Source organism: Anser brachyrhynchus, assembly GCF_964034855.1.
Source record: "Anser brachyrhynchus genome assembly, chromosome: 1".
Taxonomy (NCBI): domain Eukaryota; kingdom Metazoa; phylum Chordata; class Aves; order Anseriformes; family Anatidae; genus Anser; species Anser brachyrhynchus.
In genome coordinates this window covers 181,770,423-181,789,876 of record NC_137694.1, presented here as the reverse complement: position 1 = coordinate 181,789,876, position 19,454 = coordinate 181,770,423, and the positions used below count along the sequence as shown (strand labels likewise).

Below are 19,454 nucleotides of genomic sequence, written 5' to 3'. Positions count from 1 at the left end.
ATCTGGTTTTATCGTGAAAGGGAGAAGGTGTAAAATCGCATGTGTGCGCATGCACTTAGTGGGAGAGAAAGGAACTGAAGAGAAAGACATGAGGAAGTGGCGCGTATCAGACCTATTGTATGAGTAATGAGGTGATGAGGAGGGGAGACCAGAGTATGCTAAATTTCCTTATAAAGACAAAATCTATTTCACTATGACGTTTTGTCACCAGTCACTTCCCTCACGGGGCTCAGTCTTGGGCTTGCAGTCCTGGGCTCGAGCAGTTGCTCTGCAGAAGATTTTCTAGTCACGCTGTTTCGACATACTCCTCTGCAGTTTACCAACCCACATCGAATTTTACTTTTTTAAGAAGTTCTCCCCTTTCTGTCGGACTGACGAGCACTTGCTCCAGCAGTTGGGACCCACAGCTTGAGCCCGGTAGGTAAGATCCCAGCACCTGCTGTTTTTTACACCCCTCATTGAGCATACGAGCAGTTGAACTGCACAGGAAATTGTGGTCGCCATGAAAAAGAAGTGCAGGTTTGGTATGAGCGTAATTATTTTCAAATTCTCTTGTGCAGAGCGTTTCTGCTGACCTTCGGGAAAGTATCGGGTGGATTTAATGGAGTAGAGAGGTCTGTGGCTGAGCAGAGTGATAGCCTTTGGACTCGCATTCACTGGCATTTGATTAGTTTGGCGGGATGGGAGAAACTAATGAGCTGTTATTTAGGTTGCAGAGTGGATCCTTGTAAAAGGGTGATTCTAATTCCAGTGATGAAAAACACCGATTCTCAAACCTAATGTATTTCGGCCTGTATTGTTTGCACCGTACTGTTAGGACATTCATTGTAGGCTTTTACAAATTTGCTCTCAATAAATCAAATTGATTCATGATTTTGGAGCCTGATTGTAGTAGGGACTTTTGCTTAAAAAATCGGTAATATGGTGTGGTCCTAACATTTTATTTGCCTTTGAATATTTTGAGTGTTGAAATTGGTCAAACTTTCTTTGGGATTTTAGATCAGGCTTTAGATGAACTTTGACTTGCAAATGTCTACAGAAATCTTAGGAAGTTGTATTGTGAACAGGAACATTTGGGCTTACATTTTTGCTCTGCAAGAGCTGTAGACTTGTTGTTTTTGTTAGGCAGTGGTTTCCTCACTATGTGCATTTGGTTTGAACACTGTAAACTGACCCATAAGCCTGCGGGGAAGTTGCCTTTCCAAACAAACAGGACCTAAGTTTTTTCGTAGTGTTGGCAGTCACGTTGGCTGACTGACCCCTCACTGCTGCAGGTACCAAGTGAAGATGATCTCTGTCAAACGGTAGATGAAATGTTGCTGTCAAAGGTGCAGGTGGGTGCTCAGCAGGTGGCTCTACATCTTGATAAACACCCTGAAACCTCTTGTGTGGAGACGCTCCAGCATGAACCACCTTCCCCCCCGCCTGCTTGTCAGACAGGAGGGGCTCGCCCTCTCAAGATGGCGCCAGAAGGGCTGCAGAGGTGCTGGCATGGGGGATGGGGCTCTCCTGGGTGAAGGGGAGACGAGGAAACCCCCTCCGTGGTGGGAAACTCCACCAAGAAGGGATGCTAGAGGCAGGAGGGACTGGGAAGTACCTGCTGGTAGTGACGGCGGGGATTTCTGCTTCAGTCCTGACCGTCAGGTCCAGATTTACTTAGCTCAGAAGCTGAAGAAAGTGCTCACACAATAGGTCAAAAAACAAAACAAAACAACAACAAAAAATCAAAATGAGCAGGTATTCTATTACATTATGATTTTTGAAGCTGCTTCCTCAATTGAAATCAAGTAAGAGTTTGGAGTGAATACTTTTACACCTACTAAATGTTTGAGGTCCTATGTACAACTTGTATTTAAACAAGTCTAGTAGTGCTTCTTCCCTGCCCACAAAATCTACCTTGCACTCCATCTTGTTTTATTATGCCACCAATTTTTTTAAATCCTGTTCTTTTCTAACTAAAGTTATAAGCAGCCTAACACTCAGCTGCATAGCATGAGCAGAGCTATCTTGATGGAAATCCTACGGTAAAAATAATTACTATGTCTTTTTTAAAAATTATGAAATAACTTCAGAAAGAAGTTAAATAACAGGGAGGGGGGAGGTCAGGAAATTATAATGCGTTCAGAAATGCAGCTGATTTTCATTCTCTTATCCCTTTATGCAAAACGTCAGACTCCAGTGAAATGCTGATACAAAAAGTAAAATACTCCTCAAAAAGAAAAATATATTTTAAAAAAAATTGAAATGGCATTTAGCATCCTGAATCCAGCTGTGCTGTAGGGCTCTGCACTGGTCACTGTGCATCTTTTCAGTCATCAAAGGGGAAAGCTGCAGGACAGGAAATAAATCGCTCTGGGGCTTGCATTCGTTGAGCTCGGACCGTTTCAAAGTTGCTCGCTGCGATGAATTAACAGCGAGCATTAATTACCAATAAGCGCAGAGGCAGTGTGAACACAGGGAGAAACAGGCAGAGATGAGGCAAACTGGAGGGGACTCAGGGAAGCGTGCCATAACGCCAAATTTTTCTTCAGAGGGAATGGGCTCAAGAGGATTCTGCCTCCTTCCGTCCCACTTGCTGCTGTGGTTCCCACTGCAGACCCAGAGACCCTACAGTAAATCTAGGTGGAATCAATCATAATAATAATTAATATTTTCCATGCATGTAGGAATTGTTTTCCTGCTAGTGAGCTGGGAACACCAACCATGCTCTCCTTTTCTTGTATCAGATACTGGGCTTTTGCAGGACATCAGGGTCTGAGTCACAGGACGTTGTGACCAGGCTTTCTGCCATCGTTTTGCAGCATGATGACTACCTTACGGGAACAGGAAGAGAGGCTTTTATCTGTCTGCCACAGGATTTTGTGTCCAGTCTGCCACTCTGGTCGTGATGGGGCAGGTGTGGGGTAGCTCCTCGTACCAGCATCCAAAGCAGCCCCAGGAGATGTTCTCCTCTTCCCCCACCGTAGTGAGCAAAGGTGGGACTGGGTGGGTCAGGGCTTTCTTTCCCAAATAGGAAATCTGCTGAAAGACTGAAACTGTCAGTTAGTGTGGCTTGGGTTGAAAACCAGCTTCAGTCAAAAAAAAAAAAAATTCACCACAAGCCTTCCTTCAAAAATCAAAATTGTTCCTGTTTTTATGGGGATGTGTTTTCACTTAAAAGCTAGCTAGGCTTTGTTGGTAAAGGGACAGAAAAGACAAGTTACCCAACAAAAAATGTACAATAGACTGGCCCAACATTTTTCCTTTTTCAAGAAAAATTCTGGAGGCTCTGGTTGTGTAAACAATATATGCATATATACAATATACACATCTCCCTGGTAGGATATATCTGACACATAAGGACAAGATTTATGGGTTCACAGCAATACGTCCTGCATGCCTTAATTTCCCTGAAGGACTAGCACTCCCTACTGCTGGGCAATATATTGGAAAGAGTTCTCCGTTCCTCTGTAAGTTCTGTGGATTTTCCCTTCCTAAGGCCTGTTGATATGTATTTGATTTAGGACTCAGGCACTGCAGTGACAAATAAAGTCCTTTATAAAATGGAACATTAAGAAAATAACTCATGGAACATCACCAAGTTGTTTTATAAACAGTGGTAAATGTCTTCTCTCTGTGTTTCTTCAAATCCATAGTGAATTAATATATGTGAACCTTAATAATCCCAGTGTCTTTATACACATTGAGATTTTGCTGTTGCAGACGCTTGACTTTTAAAATGCTTTTGAGGCAAAGATTGTCGTTTATTGTGGGTTTAATTGTGAATCTTTAACACGTATCAGGGAGGAACCATTTGCCGCACCTTCAGAAAGACTTCCCTTTGTATTCCATATGATGATTTAAATATCAAGATGCTACTCAGATTGAAGCCACTGTGAGAATTTGGATTAATTATCTATTGCTATTAGAACCAAGTATGTTTCTACCTTAGGATTTAAAATTTTGTTCAGCATTGTTAAAGAAATTAGAAAAACCTCTTATCTATGTGTGTATCTATAGCTATTTAAATAGGCAAATAGTCATACCACTAAATGCATGACTTGAAAAATGAACTTTTTAATGAACCCCAGCACTTGTTCAAATATGTTGCAATTCTTCACGCATCTTCAATGATTTTCAAAGCTGTTATGTGAGAAATGCATCTAATTGATATGTGGCTCAAAACCTGATGGTATTTGTTAATGCTATCAGTTACGGAGAGTAGCTGGATAGCTGACTAACTAACCAGTGAGGAAGGAGGCACAGAGACATACTGATTCTGGTTTATATCATACGTCTCCAGCAGAAAAAAATACAAAACAAAACAACAACAACAACAACAAAAAAAAACAACTCTCACAAACAAGTGTTGATGCAATCTGGCTGGAAGCTGTGACACCGAACTAGAATAAAAGCCACTGATGGGACCGTGTGCTTGTTTGAGCTGGTTGGATTCCTTGGAGCCATCACCACAAATTATCACTACTCCAAACTGGCAGTAATTCTGAGGAAATGTAGTGTTAACGCTACTATCCTACTTGGTTGTGTGTGCATTATGGATCACCCCGCTAGTGCAGGGATGCAAGCATGTTATTTTAATCACAACTGTAACAGTAACAATAGGTACTAACAAACGTATGAGGAGCATATATGAGAATAGCACATGTGCCAAGAACATGAAGTTTCGTTGGGAGATAAACTATTCTGGATTATGGAAAACAGTATGTTTTGCTGAATGCCAACAAGATGATGGTTCTGCCTCAGTCATTTTAGTTAAAGTTGTTTTTTTGTTTTGGTCAATGAGCACAAGATGAAACTTTGAAATTGAGGAAGTTCTAGGGAACACTGTTGTGGTTATAGCATTGATTCTTCTTTCAACATGAGATCCACTGAAGAATTTCTCTTTTTCTTGCTCCTCAGTGAGACCAAAAATGCCAACACTTGCCTCCGGCAGGAAAACACTTAAAAGAGCCCAATTCGTAAATCTTCCCTTGTCTCATCCTTAGTCCTTCCGTACTGTAGAAAATATGCTGATTGAGACATAATTCGAAGAGAAATACACGAAAAAGGGGTGGTAGTTTTGTCAGGGGACATATGGACTCGTGGGGGGGGACCTTATAAGAGAAAGATAGAGCGAAATATTTCTGGAATGGAATATCCTATTGGGGATATTTCCACGAGCAAACAGGAATGAGGAGGGTCCCGAGAAGAATGGGATAAAGAATATCTTCAATATAATCCCCATTCCCTCATAATTTTTCTGGCACTTCAGATGTATCTCAAGAGTTTCTTGGCAGTTATAGGGGCACTTCTCTTCTTTCTGCCTGCTGGTGCCATTGTCCCAGGTGGGCTCTGCTCCAGGAAAGGGATGCTTGTCCTGCCTGTCTGATATCAGCTGGAAGAGAAAGAGCTGGGGAAGTACTCCACAACCCTTATGGAAAGCTAGACATTTGGAAACTGAATTTGTGGATGAGAGAAGAAACAGAAAAGAGAAGGAGCTGGAGCTGCGAACTCTAATAAAGCAAATGGCACAATTTTGTGTGTAGGGACTTTTTTTAGGGGGGGGGAAGGCACAGTCTTGTGCTTCCCCATGCAATGCTAACAGCTGTATTTCGCAAGACTGAAATGCTTGGTGTTTCATCACTTTAAGAAAAAATAAACAAGTTTGAAGAGAAGAAAGCAGAAGAACTAGGGAAATTATGTGACAGGGAACACACATGTAATCCATTATCTGGTCACTCTCTGACAGCTTAGAGGGGTGATTGTGTTATTAACAAAGTGCTAGTGCATTAACGAAATAAAACCCTAATGGTATAAAATGAGTAGATATTAGTCATTCATTCAATTTTATCAACACCAGATTCACGGTTATGTTGATCCTGATCAGTTACTATCGCTTGTAGAATGTAATGCTGCCTCATGAAATTTGCTTTTTTGCTTTGGGGAAAGTGAGACTTTAAGTGTATCTATCAAGTGCAGTTTTACGTCTTCAAGGTTTTCATTGTCTTGCCTGTAATAAAGCTTAAACAGCAGAGAAATGGAGGGAAATATGAAACAAGGTAACCATTTAATATAAGTCATGGAAACCTTTAGGTTTTAATGGCTTTGCCATTTATTATTTATATTGCATCGTGAATGCACACTTTGCTAAGTAATACATAACAAGGCCACTTCGCAGGCTCTGGACTCAAAATCGAAAGAGATGAAGGTACATCAATAGTGCTGTGTTTCAATTTAACAGTAATGTTAGGGTTTTAGTTCTTCCCTTACATTCCTGACAGAAAAGAGTTTGTTATCAGATCTCCCAAAACAGTGTGATAGTAGATCCTTCTGTAAGGTCAAATAAAAAGAGCATGGTTTATATATGGTTTTTATAGCATGGTTTGGTTTGGATATGACAGCAGGAGAAAGAATGCTTCATAGAGGCTGTTTTGGTATCTGTTTTTTACAGTTCTCAGCAGCTCACGTGAGACCATTTTGTCTTTTTTACATAAACCTGTAACTCAACAGTCTTCTGTTGAGCAAGGAGTGTATTTGCACAACAGCTTTTTTGCTTTTGCAATAGTGGGCTTATTGCTGTTTGGCAAACAAGAATGTCACGTCCAGGCAATGTATATTTCAGGTGTTCTGATGAAGATCTGAAGCTCACTCTGTCTCAAGGAGTATTGTTCTTCTGAATTTTTATCACCTTCCATTTCTTTCTTGTTGGCAGTTCCACTGTCAGCGTCCTGCCTCCACATCCAAGCATATGCTGACTTCCATCTTGTTCCCTCTGATGGACTTCAGTGCTTTCACTGATCTTCAGCCATGCCAAACTCAAGATCCTTCCTCCCAGCTGCTGATGACCTTCAAAGTCTCGTTTGTGCTGATAGCTAAGCTGTTGTTTACATTTGTTCCTTCTTAAATTCGCTTCCCTCTTGCTATCCCTCCCTCCTGCACAGCTTTTCTCTCTGCTCCTTGCCATCCCTGTGCTCAATGTCATTGCTCCTGTATCATTCTCTGTATTTTTTTCTCTGCATCTGTCTCATCGCACTGATTTTGCAAATGTTTTGGAGCAGAGATGTGTACTTACAATGCCTTGTGGATTATCAGTAATTGGATCGTTCCTAGAGCTGTTAGATAATTCTCTTGATTGGGTGCCCAAGGTATTTCACTTTGCATTGAGGACAGCGAGGTGCTGGAAGTGTTTGACCTCTGGAAGCAAATTATTCTGGTCTTGGCTGATAAAATCAGAAGGAAGATATAGGGCCCGACCTTCCATACCATTATCCAGAAGCATTTTGCATTTCTATGTGTCTAAATATAATTTACTTTTAATGATCAGAGCAAAGTAGGCAGTTTATATACAGAAAAGAAGCTTTTAAAAAATATATTTGCTCGTTTGCTGTCTGTTCCTGTCTGTTGCTTTGGACTTTTATAGCTGCCTCTCTCTCTTGATTTTCCCATGTTCTATTTTACTGCCTAAACAATTTCAAAAATGATAATGACTTTTAAGAGTGTATAACACAGTTGTGATTTGGAGCAGGCCTTCTCAGTACCTCCATCACTCAAGTACAACCAATCCTTGGGTGATGTAGGACCAGTTCTCTTCCTGAGTTCAGGGTTCCCTGCTGAGTGTGGCCACCTTTACAAAAGAATGGACAATACTCACCTAAATAAAGATGTCAGAAGGGTGCACTGCAGCAAAAACCCTCATCCTGTTATGTATTATTAGTATACGCTCACGTAAAAGATACGTACTATTAATAGGATTCTGTATTTAACAGGTTGGGTGCAATCAAGAAGAGACCAGCTTAGGTTGGTGATAAATTTTGCTAGAGGTTATAAAACTCTTTGCAAAAGCAGTAGGCAACATCCTGTTGTGTTTCTTCCCTGTTATGCTCTAGAGTCTTTAGTGCTATTAAAAGTTATGTTACAAATTGTGTTGCGTGATAAAATGACTGGAGAGGAATGGATGATCTTGCTGCGGAATATGGATTTTCCAGGAGCTTTGTCCAGGAGGTTCTTAGGTAACCCACATGCTGCAAAAATATGAAGAAAAAAGAGTAGTAGTGAGGAATCATGCAGAAAATAGATGAGCATATAACAGATGAGAGGAAGACTATGGATCTCATGGTGCCCAAATATATATAACCCACATTCTTAGTGGATCACAGGGATTTTTACAGACAATCCTGGAAAGTATCATTGGAATTGGATTATCAGGCTGGGAGATGAGTGGCTGGAAAGCTGCCTGGCCGAGAAGGACCTGGGAGTATTGGTTGATAGTCGGCTGAATATGAGCCAGCAGTGTGCCCAGGTGGCCAAGAAGGCCAACGGCATCCTGGCCTGTATAAGAAGCAGCGTGGCCAGCAGGTCTAGGGAGGTGACTGTCCCCCTGTACTTGGCTCTGGTGAGGCCGCACCTCGAGTACTGAGTTCAGTTTTGGGCCCCTCGCTACAGGAAGGACATGGAGGTGCTCGAGAGAGTCCAGAGAAGGGCGACCAAGCTGGTGAGGGGTCTGGAGAACAAGTCTTACGAGGAGCGGCTGAGGGAGCTGGGATTGTTCAGCCTGGAGAAGAGGAGGCTCAGGGGCGACCTTATCGCTCTCTACAGTTACCTTAAAGGAGGCTGTAGAGAGGTGGGGGTTGGTCTGTTCTCCTACGTGCCTGGTGACAGGACGAGGGGGAATGGGCGAAAGTTGCGACAGGGGAGTTTTAGGTTGGATGTTAGGAAGTACTTCTTTACTGAAAGGGTTATTAAGCATTGGAACGGGCTGCCCAGGGAGGTGGTGGAGTCACCATCCCTGGAGGTCTTTAAAAGACGTTTAGATGTAGAGCTTAGCGATATGGTTTAGTGGAGTACTTAGTGTTAGGTCGGAGGTTGGACTCGATGATCTTGAGGTCTCTTCCAACCTAGAAATCTGTGATACTGTGATACTGTGAATTACTTAGTACTTCAATAGCAATCATCAGCCCCATTGTGCTGAAAACTGCATAGGCCCTGAGAGCCATTGCCTTATGGATTATGCTCTATTCCTTATAGAATTTGTAGGTAGTGGCTGAACAGATGTTTTTCTGGAAGCTGTTTCTAGGCCTTACCTGAAAATCACAGTGATGAGGCAGCTAAAGCATGATAGCATTGGGAGAGAGCAGACAAAAAGCCAAGTACATGAGATTGCCTTTGGGCAATTTCAAACCCATTTCCATAGTGATGCTCATTAATAAGGAATCAATACCTGAGTTCAGGAGAGCATTAAATGTGAAGCCCAGATACACTGTGCACAACTCTCTGTGTTTGTAGAGGGCTGTAGAAAATCTGCCATTTTTTAATTCTTGCCTGAATATGTTTATATAAAGTTTGGAAGCCAAGTATCTAGAATGCAGTGGTGCTTTTAGTCTGAGAATGTGCTATTTCTGAATTTCTTTTCTATTTAATTTGTTTTTAAATTTAAACACTGCAACTGCAGCCACCCCTTTCCAAGATCAACTCAGGTTTCCATTCTATTTTATTTAAATAGTTGTTTGCTTAATTAATACTTAAAAAGACATAAGACACTAAAGTCATTCTCACAAATACAGAATAATAAGTAGCTTTTCTTCTGAATAGTTTCCTCCGCGAAGAGATGTGAGGGACAGTAGGTGCAGTGAAAAGCAGAGGGGTTATTATAAAGTGCATCTTATGGCAGTGTGTTGGATGATGTAACAAGCAGAAGTAAATTTTCCATTTCTAGGCACCTTTTTTAATAATCAAAATAAGTCCAGTCTAACCCTTCCTCATGGCTTTGGTGAAAGGAAAGGCAGGAAAACTTCTTCTAGCCATCCATCCATAAAGTGCTGCCTAATCTTAAGCACTTCTTCAGTGGGCAAGTCCCTAACCTCTCCCGACAGCCAGAAGGAGAGACATCCATCTGGGAAGCCCAGCCTGGTGCTCCAACTCCTTGTGAAGGTGCCTCCCTCCATTCATTGACCCCCTAAGGGGTGACCTGTCTCCTTACTAGGGACCCAGAGTGTTATCTGCAAACCAGAGCTCAGGGAGTAAGCAGGCAGTGCTGCCAGGGCTGCTGAAGAAACACCCCGCGCTATGGTGAGTCATGTGTCCAAAAGGGGAAATACAGAAAAACAGCATAATTTTGTTTGCTTTTCTCCATAAGAAACAAAACTGAGGAGTAGGATTTAATTCCAGTGAAGTTAGTGTAAGCAAAGCTGTTGGGATTTTGAGTAGGATTTGGCAAAACAACAGGAGTGACATGGATTTATACCTCAGGTACTCGGGATTTTAACCCATCACTTGTTTTTGGGATGCAGGAACTGGGCATTCAGTTATGGAGAACTGCTATGACAATTTGGATCCATGCTGTTAACTCAAAAAAAAAAAATTAAATCCATAGTGAAAATCCCTCCTTTTTGTGATGATTACAAACCCAAAAGGGAACCGCACGAAAATGAGTGCTTTCCTCTTGCAGATTTTACAGATAAAGCATGGCGTCGACAGCACACTTCTCAGAGGAGGAGATGGCAGAGCTCCGGGAGGCTTTCAGCAAAGTGGGTGAGTACGACCGGAAAGGAGTGTGAAGTTGTAGCTGGCTCTTTGCTCCAACGCTGACCATCCATGTTGAAACGGAGTTTACACCAGCGCTGATCTGTTGTGTCACAGAAACCACAGCAAGTCCTGCCTGCTCCTGCAGATCTCCCAGCCAAAATCACAGTAGCACACTGCAGAGCAGTACTAGAGGCGTAACAGCAGATATTATGAAATAACTTGAAAAACCACCTATACAGAAAACCATGTTAGAAATACTTGAAAGTGTTTTCCTAAAAATGCTGTTTACTCCTGGAAAATGATTTGGAAAAGAATAGGTTTTTACTTTGATGCAAATTGAGTAGTCCCAGGGAGAAAGGGTCTGCAGGGAACAAATGTGCAAATAGCTACAAAATTTGTAATCCCTTTATTGTGACCTTTTAAGCCCTAGTTATTTTTCAACTGTGTGTTTCCTTTATGAGCCTTCAAAGGTCTCCACTGATTTGTTTCCCTTAAAGTCATGCTGATCTGTCACTGTCTACCCAAATCCTCAGAAAAAGTCCTTGTGTTTCTCACAGCTGACTTACCTGTATTAACAGATCCGTCAGCCTTACTGGATTATGTGTTATCAGTTGTCCTTAGTGATTCAGGTGATCTTTTCATTTCTGAGCCCACAGCAGTTCAGGCAAAATCTGAAACACCTGGTCATTGTGTGTGCCAGTGTACCCAAAGCACTGGGCTGTACCCAAAGATTGGAAAGATGCTCTCATTCCTTTTCAAGACAATTCCCTCTCCAAGTCCAGATCCTTTTGTTGTATGACTTCAGAGATGGGTAGGATGCTCTCTGCAATCTGTATTAATCCAAGCTGCGGATGCTGACAGCTAAGGGCTCAGCCCTTTTTGCAGCGTGCAACAACTCAGTTTGCAGCTCACCACACAGGAAATTGACACCTGCCTCTTTGAAATCACCTCTGCCTCTGGGCTGGGGAGAAAAGACTGCAGAATAAGAAACACATAGATATATAAAAAAATGAATACAAACCTATTTTTGAGTATGTATATACTATATATTACATTTTTAACTATATATATAACACTCTATATAAATATACAGTGTTTTAACAGAAGCTCTCCATGCAATAGAGTAAGGGTTGTTTTTTATTTATTTATTTATTTATTTATTTATTTATTTATTTATTTATTTATTTATTTTTCTGTGTGGAGATTTTCACAAACTGGTAGAGAAGAACTATTTAACCTAAATTAATGATCTCATAAAATCTTACCCTGGATCTTGCAAAAGGCTCAACAGGACTGTCCATGTCAGCACCATCCCAGAGGAACATACACATTTTTATTTTAAGTGCAATTCCGAAAAGAATTGTAGTGTTTCTACCCTGCTGGGCAGCTGCGCTCCACCACTACCGCTCTCTCACTCCACCTCCTCAAAGGAAGAGGGGAGAAAATACGATGGAAAGGGCTCGAGGACTGAGATAAGAGTAGGGAGATTACCAACCAATTACTATCATGGACAAAGCAGACTCAGCATAGGGAGATTAATAATTTTTTTTGTCTATCACAGGCAGACTAGAACAGTGAGAAACAGAAAACAAACCAAAAACACCTTCCCCCCATCCAGCCTCTTCCACCTCCTCCCCCCAAGTGACGCAGGGGAACGGGGAATGGGGGCTGCGGTCAGTCCCTGACGCTTCGTCTCCGCCGCTCCCTCACGGTCCCTCCCTGCCCCTGCTCCACGCGGGGTCCCTCCCACGGGATTCTGGCACCCCCAGGCCCCTGCTCCTGCGTGGGCTCCTCTCCACGGGCTGCAGCTCCGGCCCGGGGCCTGCTCCTGCGGGGGCTCTCCATGGGCCGCAGCCTCCTCCAGGCCACATCCACCTGCTCCACCGGGGGCTCCTCCACGGGCTGCAGCGTGGAGATCTGCTCCGTGTGGGACCCGTGGGCTGCAGGGGGACAGCCTGCTCCACCAGGGGCCTCTCCACAGGCCGCAGGGGAACTGCTGCTGCCTGCCTGGGGCACCTCCTGCCCTCCTGCTGCACTGACCTGGGGGCTGCAGGGCTGGTTCCCATTCCTCTCTCCCAGCTGCTGTTGCACAACAGTTTTCTGTTTCCCTTTCTTCAATCTGCTCTCCCTGAGGCCCAACAAGTGTCGCTCATGGCTCAGCTCTGGCCAGTGGCAGGTCCCTGTGGAGCCATCTGGAGCTGGCTCTGCTCTGACATGGGGCAGCTGCTGGGCTCTGCTCACAGAGGCCACCTCTGCAGGCCCCCTGCTTCCAAGCCCTTGCAAACGTGAACCCAATACGCATATGCATTTCCAAACCTCTTAACTCATGACTTGCGATGATATTAGATGCAAAAAACAGGCCAAAATCACAAGTTACATCTATGAATATATGCAGATGTAGTGTATAACTCATTATCACATCTTAGCTGCTCTGTAGGCAGGATAATCTCTTCATAAACCACTTATGTGTTTTTCTGTATGTAAACTCTGAAAAATCAATTGTATCCATCTAAACATAGCTTTGTTAAAATATTATTATGTGTCTAAAATGTGTAAATTCACCAGCATGAGTTTTTGTTTGTTAAATGGTGATGGTAAATTTTTTGGGGTGTAAATGCCACTGCTGTGGTTGAAAATAATGAACTTCAGGATAACAAATCTTTATATATAATGTACACTTCTTCAGGTGGAATAAAAGCAACAGCCTTTGTGTGCAGAAAATTTCATTGGGCTGGTAGAAAATCTAAATATTCGTTTTAATTTTTGCAGATATTAGTGGGAACGGATTCATCCATGCCAACGATTTAACGGATGTGTTGAAGGCAGCCAACCTCCCTCTCCCAGGATATAAAGCCAGAGAACTTGTTCAGAATTTGACAACCACAGAGGATGGCAGGATCAGCTTTGATGAATTTATTTCAGTAAGTGAGATATTATTTTAGAGGATAAATACAGAAGAAGGAAAAACACACACACACACACACAAAACCAGACCACTTCTAAATAATAGAGTTTGTTGGGAATTTTCAGTTCAGTGTTTTAGCTGAGAATAGTTTCCACAAAACTGACCTTTTCTGTGGGTAAATATTTGGTTTTCCCCAAAATGTTTTCATTATCTGTGGTGCTGGGGGTGGTCCCTGGGGCACAGGAGAGCCATGAGCACAGGGTCTCGTGGGCATATCATTTGGCAAATGTGTTCCCTTGCTGGAGAAGGCAAGAGCAGTTTGTAACCAGACTGCAGAAATCCTGCAGTTAACTGGGACAAATTAAATGAATGCAGCTATGTATTGAACAGACTTAATATCTTTCAGATTGGTTAAGGCAATGGGATGAAGTTTTTCAGTTATAAGTTGCAAGAAGATAATACTGTGGCTAGATGGATATGAAAAATTTCAACAGATTGAAAACGAAAACTTTATGGGATATTTTTTTCTATTAAAAACAAAACAAACAAACAAAAAAAAACCACTTATTTTTTCTGGCCTGAACTGGGACAAAAGCAAATGCTAAAATTTCCCTTGGGATGGAGAAACAGATTTTTATTTGTCCTTTTCTCAAACTGAAAACTTCAAAGGCACTCCTCCTGAAAACTTCAGCTATGTAGTTTCACAGCATATATGCTTCTGTCACTTAGCTGATCTTTGTTCATGGCTTTGAAAATATAAGAGCAGATAACAGTTACACAGAAATCTACTAAATAGCACACAAGCTGTGCTTCTATATGTGTAAAGCAGAGGGGATGTGTCTTACAGCCCAGGAGCTCATGGTTTTAGCTTGGTTTAACTCTGAAAATTTTAATCTGTCTCTTTTGCTTGAAAGATTTTCCAAAACCTGAAGAGTGACGATGTTGCTAAGTCATTCCGAAAACAAATCAACAAAAAGGAGGGGATCTGTGCTATTGGTGGGATGTCAGAGCAGTCCAGTGCTGGCACACAACACTCTTACTCAGGTAGGTACAGGGGCCCTATGCTGGTAGCAACCAGGAGCAAATGTCCTCATGGGGATTTGTCTGCACCTTATCTTGGTGCAAATCCAGGGGCTTTGGCTTCTGTGAGGTTTGGCAGCTGTAGAGGTTGCTGAGGAGAAGATGATTTGAGGCAAAGAGTTGTGAAAGTGACAAAACACCAGAGTCAGATCCTTGTCAAAAATAGTGTGAGCTGCTTTACTGGGGTGGACAGAGCTGGGACTACACAAGAAAGCTCCATCTGCCTTAGCTTCCCCCATCAGGAAAGCCTTGTAGCCTCCTGACATGGCTTCAGCTGCACGAAGACTTTGCTGTCCCTGCTCACCAGCAAGGCAAGGCAAGGGATCCCTGCTACTGCTAACCCATTTCTTCATACATTTTCCCTCTTCTATAGTAGTCCCTCTGTAAACCTGCAACCAAATGGTTCCTGACCTTTTTGCTAAAGAGGGCATAACCCCACCAGGGCTCAATGCATTCAAATCACTGTGTAAATGCAAATTATGCTTAGCAGAGCGTAGCTATTGCAACATACAGTTGAATCATGGGAATTTAATTACCCATCTCTATAACATGCTCACCCTCATGACAATGGGCAACCCCATTCAGTGGAAAGGAATATGGAGGGTTGAATGTACTGAAGCCCATTGCTCTTGTCAACTCATTTTGTTTATTTTTCAGATTTTCTACTTTTTACTGGGCTGAGCCATGTATATTCCCCCATACTGGTCTGGCTAATTCAGGAAGACATATATTTGCATTCTCTTGATTAACTTAGGGATGAACGGTTACACAGCTCGCTGATTCACTCAGCTGAAGTACAGAACCCACTTGTACAGAATAAATGATACCCCCTGCTTCCCTTCGTGACAAGATTAAGTTCTGCTCCCCTCACAACAGCTGTGGTCAGTCACCCCATACATCCTTCTTCATCCTTTCATGAGTTTCACAACCTCATACCTTTTGCCTGTCTCCTCAGAGCCTCCTTCCCTTGTAGAAGTTCTGTAATTAGTCACATTCAGATTTAGGAGTCTTTTCCCCCACGAGTCCCGCCTTTGAAAGTAAAATGATGGTGGAGATGTAGCACAGCAAACTGATGGATTTGGTGTTGTGTCCACAGAGGAAGAAAAGTATGCCTTCGTCAACTGGATTAACAAAGCCCTTGAGAAGGACCCTGACTGTAAACACGTGGTCCCAATGAATCCAGAAACAGATGATCTCTTCCAGGCGGTTGGTGATGGCATAGTGCTTTGGTAAATAATACCTGTATTTCTCATAAATGCAAACCATAAGCCTGCAGAAACACACACCACTGCTTACATGGAAGCTGCTGACTTTACACTTAGGTTCAGGAATCTTTGCAGATTCGGGTCTAGTTTTGTTGCTCCTTTTCTCTTTATAAAGATAAAGCTTCTTTCAATTTAAATGAGTTTTTCTTTGCCTCCAGACCTGTAAAATGAGATGAATTCAGTGAATCTTGCCCTGAGTAGTTAACGTGTTTCTATTTTTGTTCAAGGGCTTTTTGGGTTTCACACGAATCAGCATAAGTTAGTGAGTGGTTTCACAGCAATTTCTGCAAAAGAAACTTCTTGTACAACTTTACGTTATGGTATTCTTGCCTGGCATTTATAGCACATTTGGCATGTGACTCAAAATAGTTGCTCAAGTATTGCATGTGTTAATATATATGTAAAAGGCAGAGGCTGACTATCTGTGTTCACGTAGTAACTCTCCCCCTCTTTAATTGACTTCTTCAGTCTAGTGACAAAAGCTCTATCTGCATTTTGTGCATGTGCAGCTACTAGTGTTTTTCTTTTTTTTTTCTTTCTTTTTTTTTTTTTTTTCCAGTAAGATGATCAACTTTTCAGTCCCGGATACCATTGATGAGAGAACAATAAACAAGAAGAAACTCACACCCTTCACGATACAGGTACAAAAATGTAACAGGATTCCTTGCTTCTTCACTTAGGATGCTCCAGTGTAAACACTTAGAGCAGAGGCTGCAGATGGTCCTGCACAAAACAATCAAAGTTATTTGTGGCAAAGTGAGATGCTCAGGATTACATGGTAAAGAAGGTTTAGATTTCTGTTTTTTTTTGGAAACATTTGAATAATCTGACTAGACAAATTTTGTGTTTGTCCTTAAACCAGTATATAAATATTTACCAGGTCAAAGCTTTGGATACTTCTGTGGAAGATACCATATGAATGCAAGAACAATGAGATAATTTGATGACAAATTCCAGCTGCAGTTAACTCTCAGAAAGCTGAATCCCCCCTTCCAGGTCACCCAGGCATGGCCTTGGACTTAAATTCACAGCCGTCCTGTTGCAGTCTGAGGCCCTCACCCAAATACTAACTGTGGTCCGGGCAGCGCTGTGGTGCTACATGCCTGAGGTGGAACCAGAGTCCTTGCCTGTCCTTTACAATCTGTACTTTTTCACCTTGAAAACTGAATCCCTTCTTTATTGCTATTATGTACACATAGATATGATTTTAAAATTGGACAAAAAGGTGAATTTTCACCTATTTAACGTTTATTGTGTTTCTCACACAGCAGTATATAGAGAGGTATTTTTATATGAACAGAGTCCATATATCTGAGTACAGAATATAAATAGATATTTGGAATGGATGTGAACCTAACCCAGTTTAGCCCTCAGCTACTCTGATTAGATGGAACATTAGCCAGGCTCAAGTAAGCTCAGAAGCCATTAAATTGGATTTTTATGCTGTATACCACATTTTTCAGTTCTAATCGTTTTGGTCAGCAGCATCACTTAGTGATGCAGCCCAGATCAATCCCTGTCACATGTAGACTTGATTTGATCAATAGAGCTTCCACTTTAACTTAACCCTTTTACAGCTGTCTGGTGGAGAAAAGATAATTAATTTGAAATGCTCCAATTTTTCCAGCTTATGAGAATTTACACTGTGTCTCTCCATGCATTTTGTATCTAATCAAATCTCTTTGTCATGCTAGCAGCGGTGAAATTCAGGTGAATGTTGCAAATCTGTGTGATAAATGGTATTTGCCAGGCTTTTTTGTCTGCTTTACTTTCCCTGTTTTAATAAGCCTCCTCTCTGAATATTGCATAACTGTGGGTCAGATTTTCTTACACCCTTTGTTTTAAATGGGAAGGAAGTGGTGAAGCATCATTTTCTTCCTGCCTCTCACCGTGAATTACAGAAGCCCTTCGCCTCCACTAAACACTCCACACCCCAATACTCAAAAAGGAAATACCCAGGCCTGACCAGTTCTGACCTTGGCTTAATCCCAAGGTTAAAAATACAACAGGTTTATTCGTACTGATTCTTATGACCAAGTATTTTTGTATACGTTGCCAGCTAGACACTTACTTGTATTTTGGCTGTTAGGGCGTTTGCTTATCTGGAGTACCTGCTGGTCAGCTCCCTCATTCCTGCAGGAGTGCAAGATTGAGTGGAGGAGAGTTTGCCCCATGCTGAAGCCAGGTCTGAATTTGAACTTGTGTTTGTGCCTTACCCATGTGGGTAGGAAGAGAGCCTGGCTGTGACACCAGGACTGAGCCAGAACATCACTGCGAGTGCAGACGTGCTCTGAGCTCCAGTGCCTTGTGACATAGTGAGACCAGGCATCCGAGAGTTTTATCTTTGTCAAAAGGATCCTTTCCATCTTTGTGTTGGGACTAAGAATTTATTTGTAATTCTAGGAGATTCTGGGTTCCCCTGCTCCCCACGCCCAGCACTGGGCCCACTTGTACCAGTGAAGTTGCTCGCAGATTTTAGTAGTTTTGCCTGTGTTCCCTTCTTGTACCCTCAGCTCTTCAGTTATCGTATCATTCAGACCTTCTCTTTCTTCCCTAGGAAAACCTGAACCTGGCTCTGAACTCTGCTTCAGCCATTGGGTGCCATGTTGTTAACATCGGAGCTGAAGACTTAAAAGAAGGGAAACCTTACCTGGTTTTGGGTCTTTTATGGCAAGTCATCAAAATTGGGCTCTTTGCCGACATAGAGATCAGCAGGAATGAAGGTACGTGTGGCTCATGGTTTCAGTGCTGTATTGTTATTACTGAACAGTCTTCTTAATACAGCTTTTCTTTAAAAAAAAGTCTTAATTCAAATTTTTATCCAAGTTGTGTTGACTGTCTTTTTGATTGTTGTCATATCCCTTGCTTCCCACAAGTTCTGGCACTCCAAACTCCAGGGGTGTATGTAGGCTTGTATGTGCAAAGCCAATTTCATGCTCATTTGGTGAGGATTGATGGCCTACACCCAGGTATATTGGTGTTTTGGCACTCTGGTTGACACAAAATTAATTCTGTCTAAATCTGGGATCAAGGAAATGCTACACTGCATTCAGGAAGCTTTACTTTTTTCTTGCTTCTGATGAAACCAGTGCCAATCTTCTCCTTTTCTTGGCAAAATTTGATTTATATGATCACAGAATAATTTAGGCTGGAAGGACCTCTGGTCTGGCATCCAACTACCAGCTGGACCAGCCTCCAAGTTAATGAGGTTGTTTAGGGCCTTTTCTTGTGCTCTCTGGGCAACCCGTTCCAGTGCTAACCACTCTCACTGTGATTTTTTTTCTTATGTCTAATTGGAATTTCCCTTCCTCCAACTTGTGCTGCAACTTCTTGTCCTTTTGCTGTGTATACAGGGAAAATACAGCTCCATCTCCTCTGTAGTTGTTGAAGTCAGTAGTTAATTCCCCTCTCAGACCTCTTTCCATGCTGAACAAACCCAGTTTTCCCAACCTCTTCTCAAGTGTCACGTACTCCAGCCCAACATCTTGATGTCCTTCTGCTGAACTTGCTGCAGTCATCAGTGTATATTGTACTGGGGAGCCCCAAACTGGACACAACACTCCAGGTGTGTCTTGCCAGTACCAAAGTTCTCCATGAACTTGCTTCAGTGGGAAGCTGTGGGTGTGTGCACAGTCTACATGGCATCACTTCTTGGTGCTTTGTTTCCTGCCTCTCTGGATAGTTTGCTCAGCCAGTGGTGGCAC

At 42.3% G+C, this 19,454-nt stretch overlaps 1 protein-coding gene across 4 annotated transcripts in view; it reads left to right on the top strand.

The window, feature by feature from the left end:
• LCP1 (lymphocyte cytosolic protein 1) overlaps positions 1 to 19,454 on the top strand; it is a 49,048-nt gene that overhangs the window by 16,786 nt on the left and 12,808 nt on the right. Inside the window, exons 1-7 of one of the 4 annotated variants that reach the window (XM_080561814.1) lie at positions 95 to 417; positions 10,424 to 10,506; positions 13,270 to 13,421; positions 14,320 to 14,449; positions 15,582 to 15,714; positions 16,310 to 16,391; positions 18,308 to 18,473. In XM_080561814.1, coding sequence (XP_080417940.1) covers positions 10,440 to 10,506; positions 13,270 to 13,421; positions 14,320 to 14,449; positions 15,582 to 15,714; positions 16,310 to 16,391; positions 18,308 to 18,473 — 730 coding nt within the window. In that variant the 5' untranslated portion in view covers positions 95 to 417; positions 10,424 to 10,439. Of the gene's footprint in view, positions 1 to 94; positions 422 to 10,423; positions 10,507 to 13,269; positions 13,422 to 14,319; positions 14,450 to 15,581; positions 15,715 to 16,309; positions 16,392 to 18,307; positions 18,474 to 19,454 lie in introns of those variants that run through there. The other 3 variants (XM_080561812.1, XM_080561811.1, XM_080561813.1) reach the window with 3 other exon arrangements.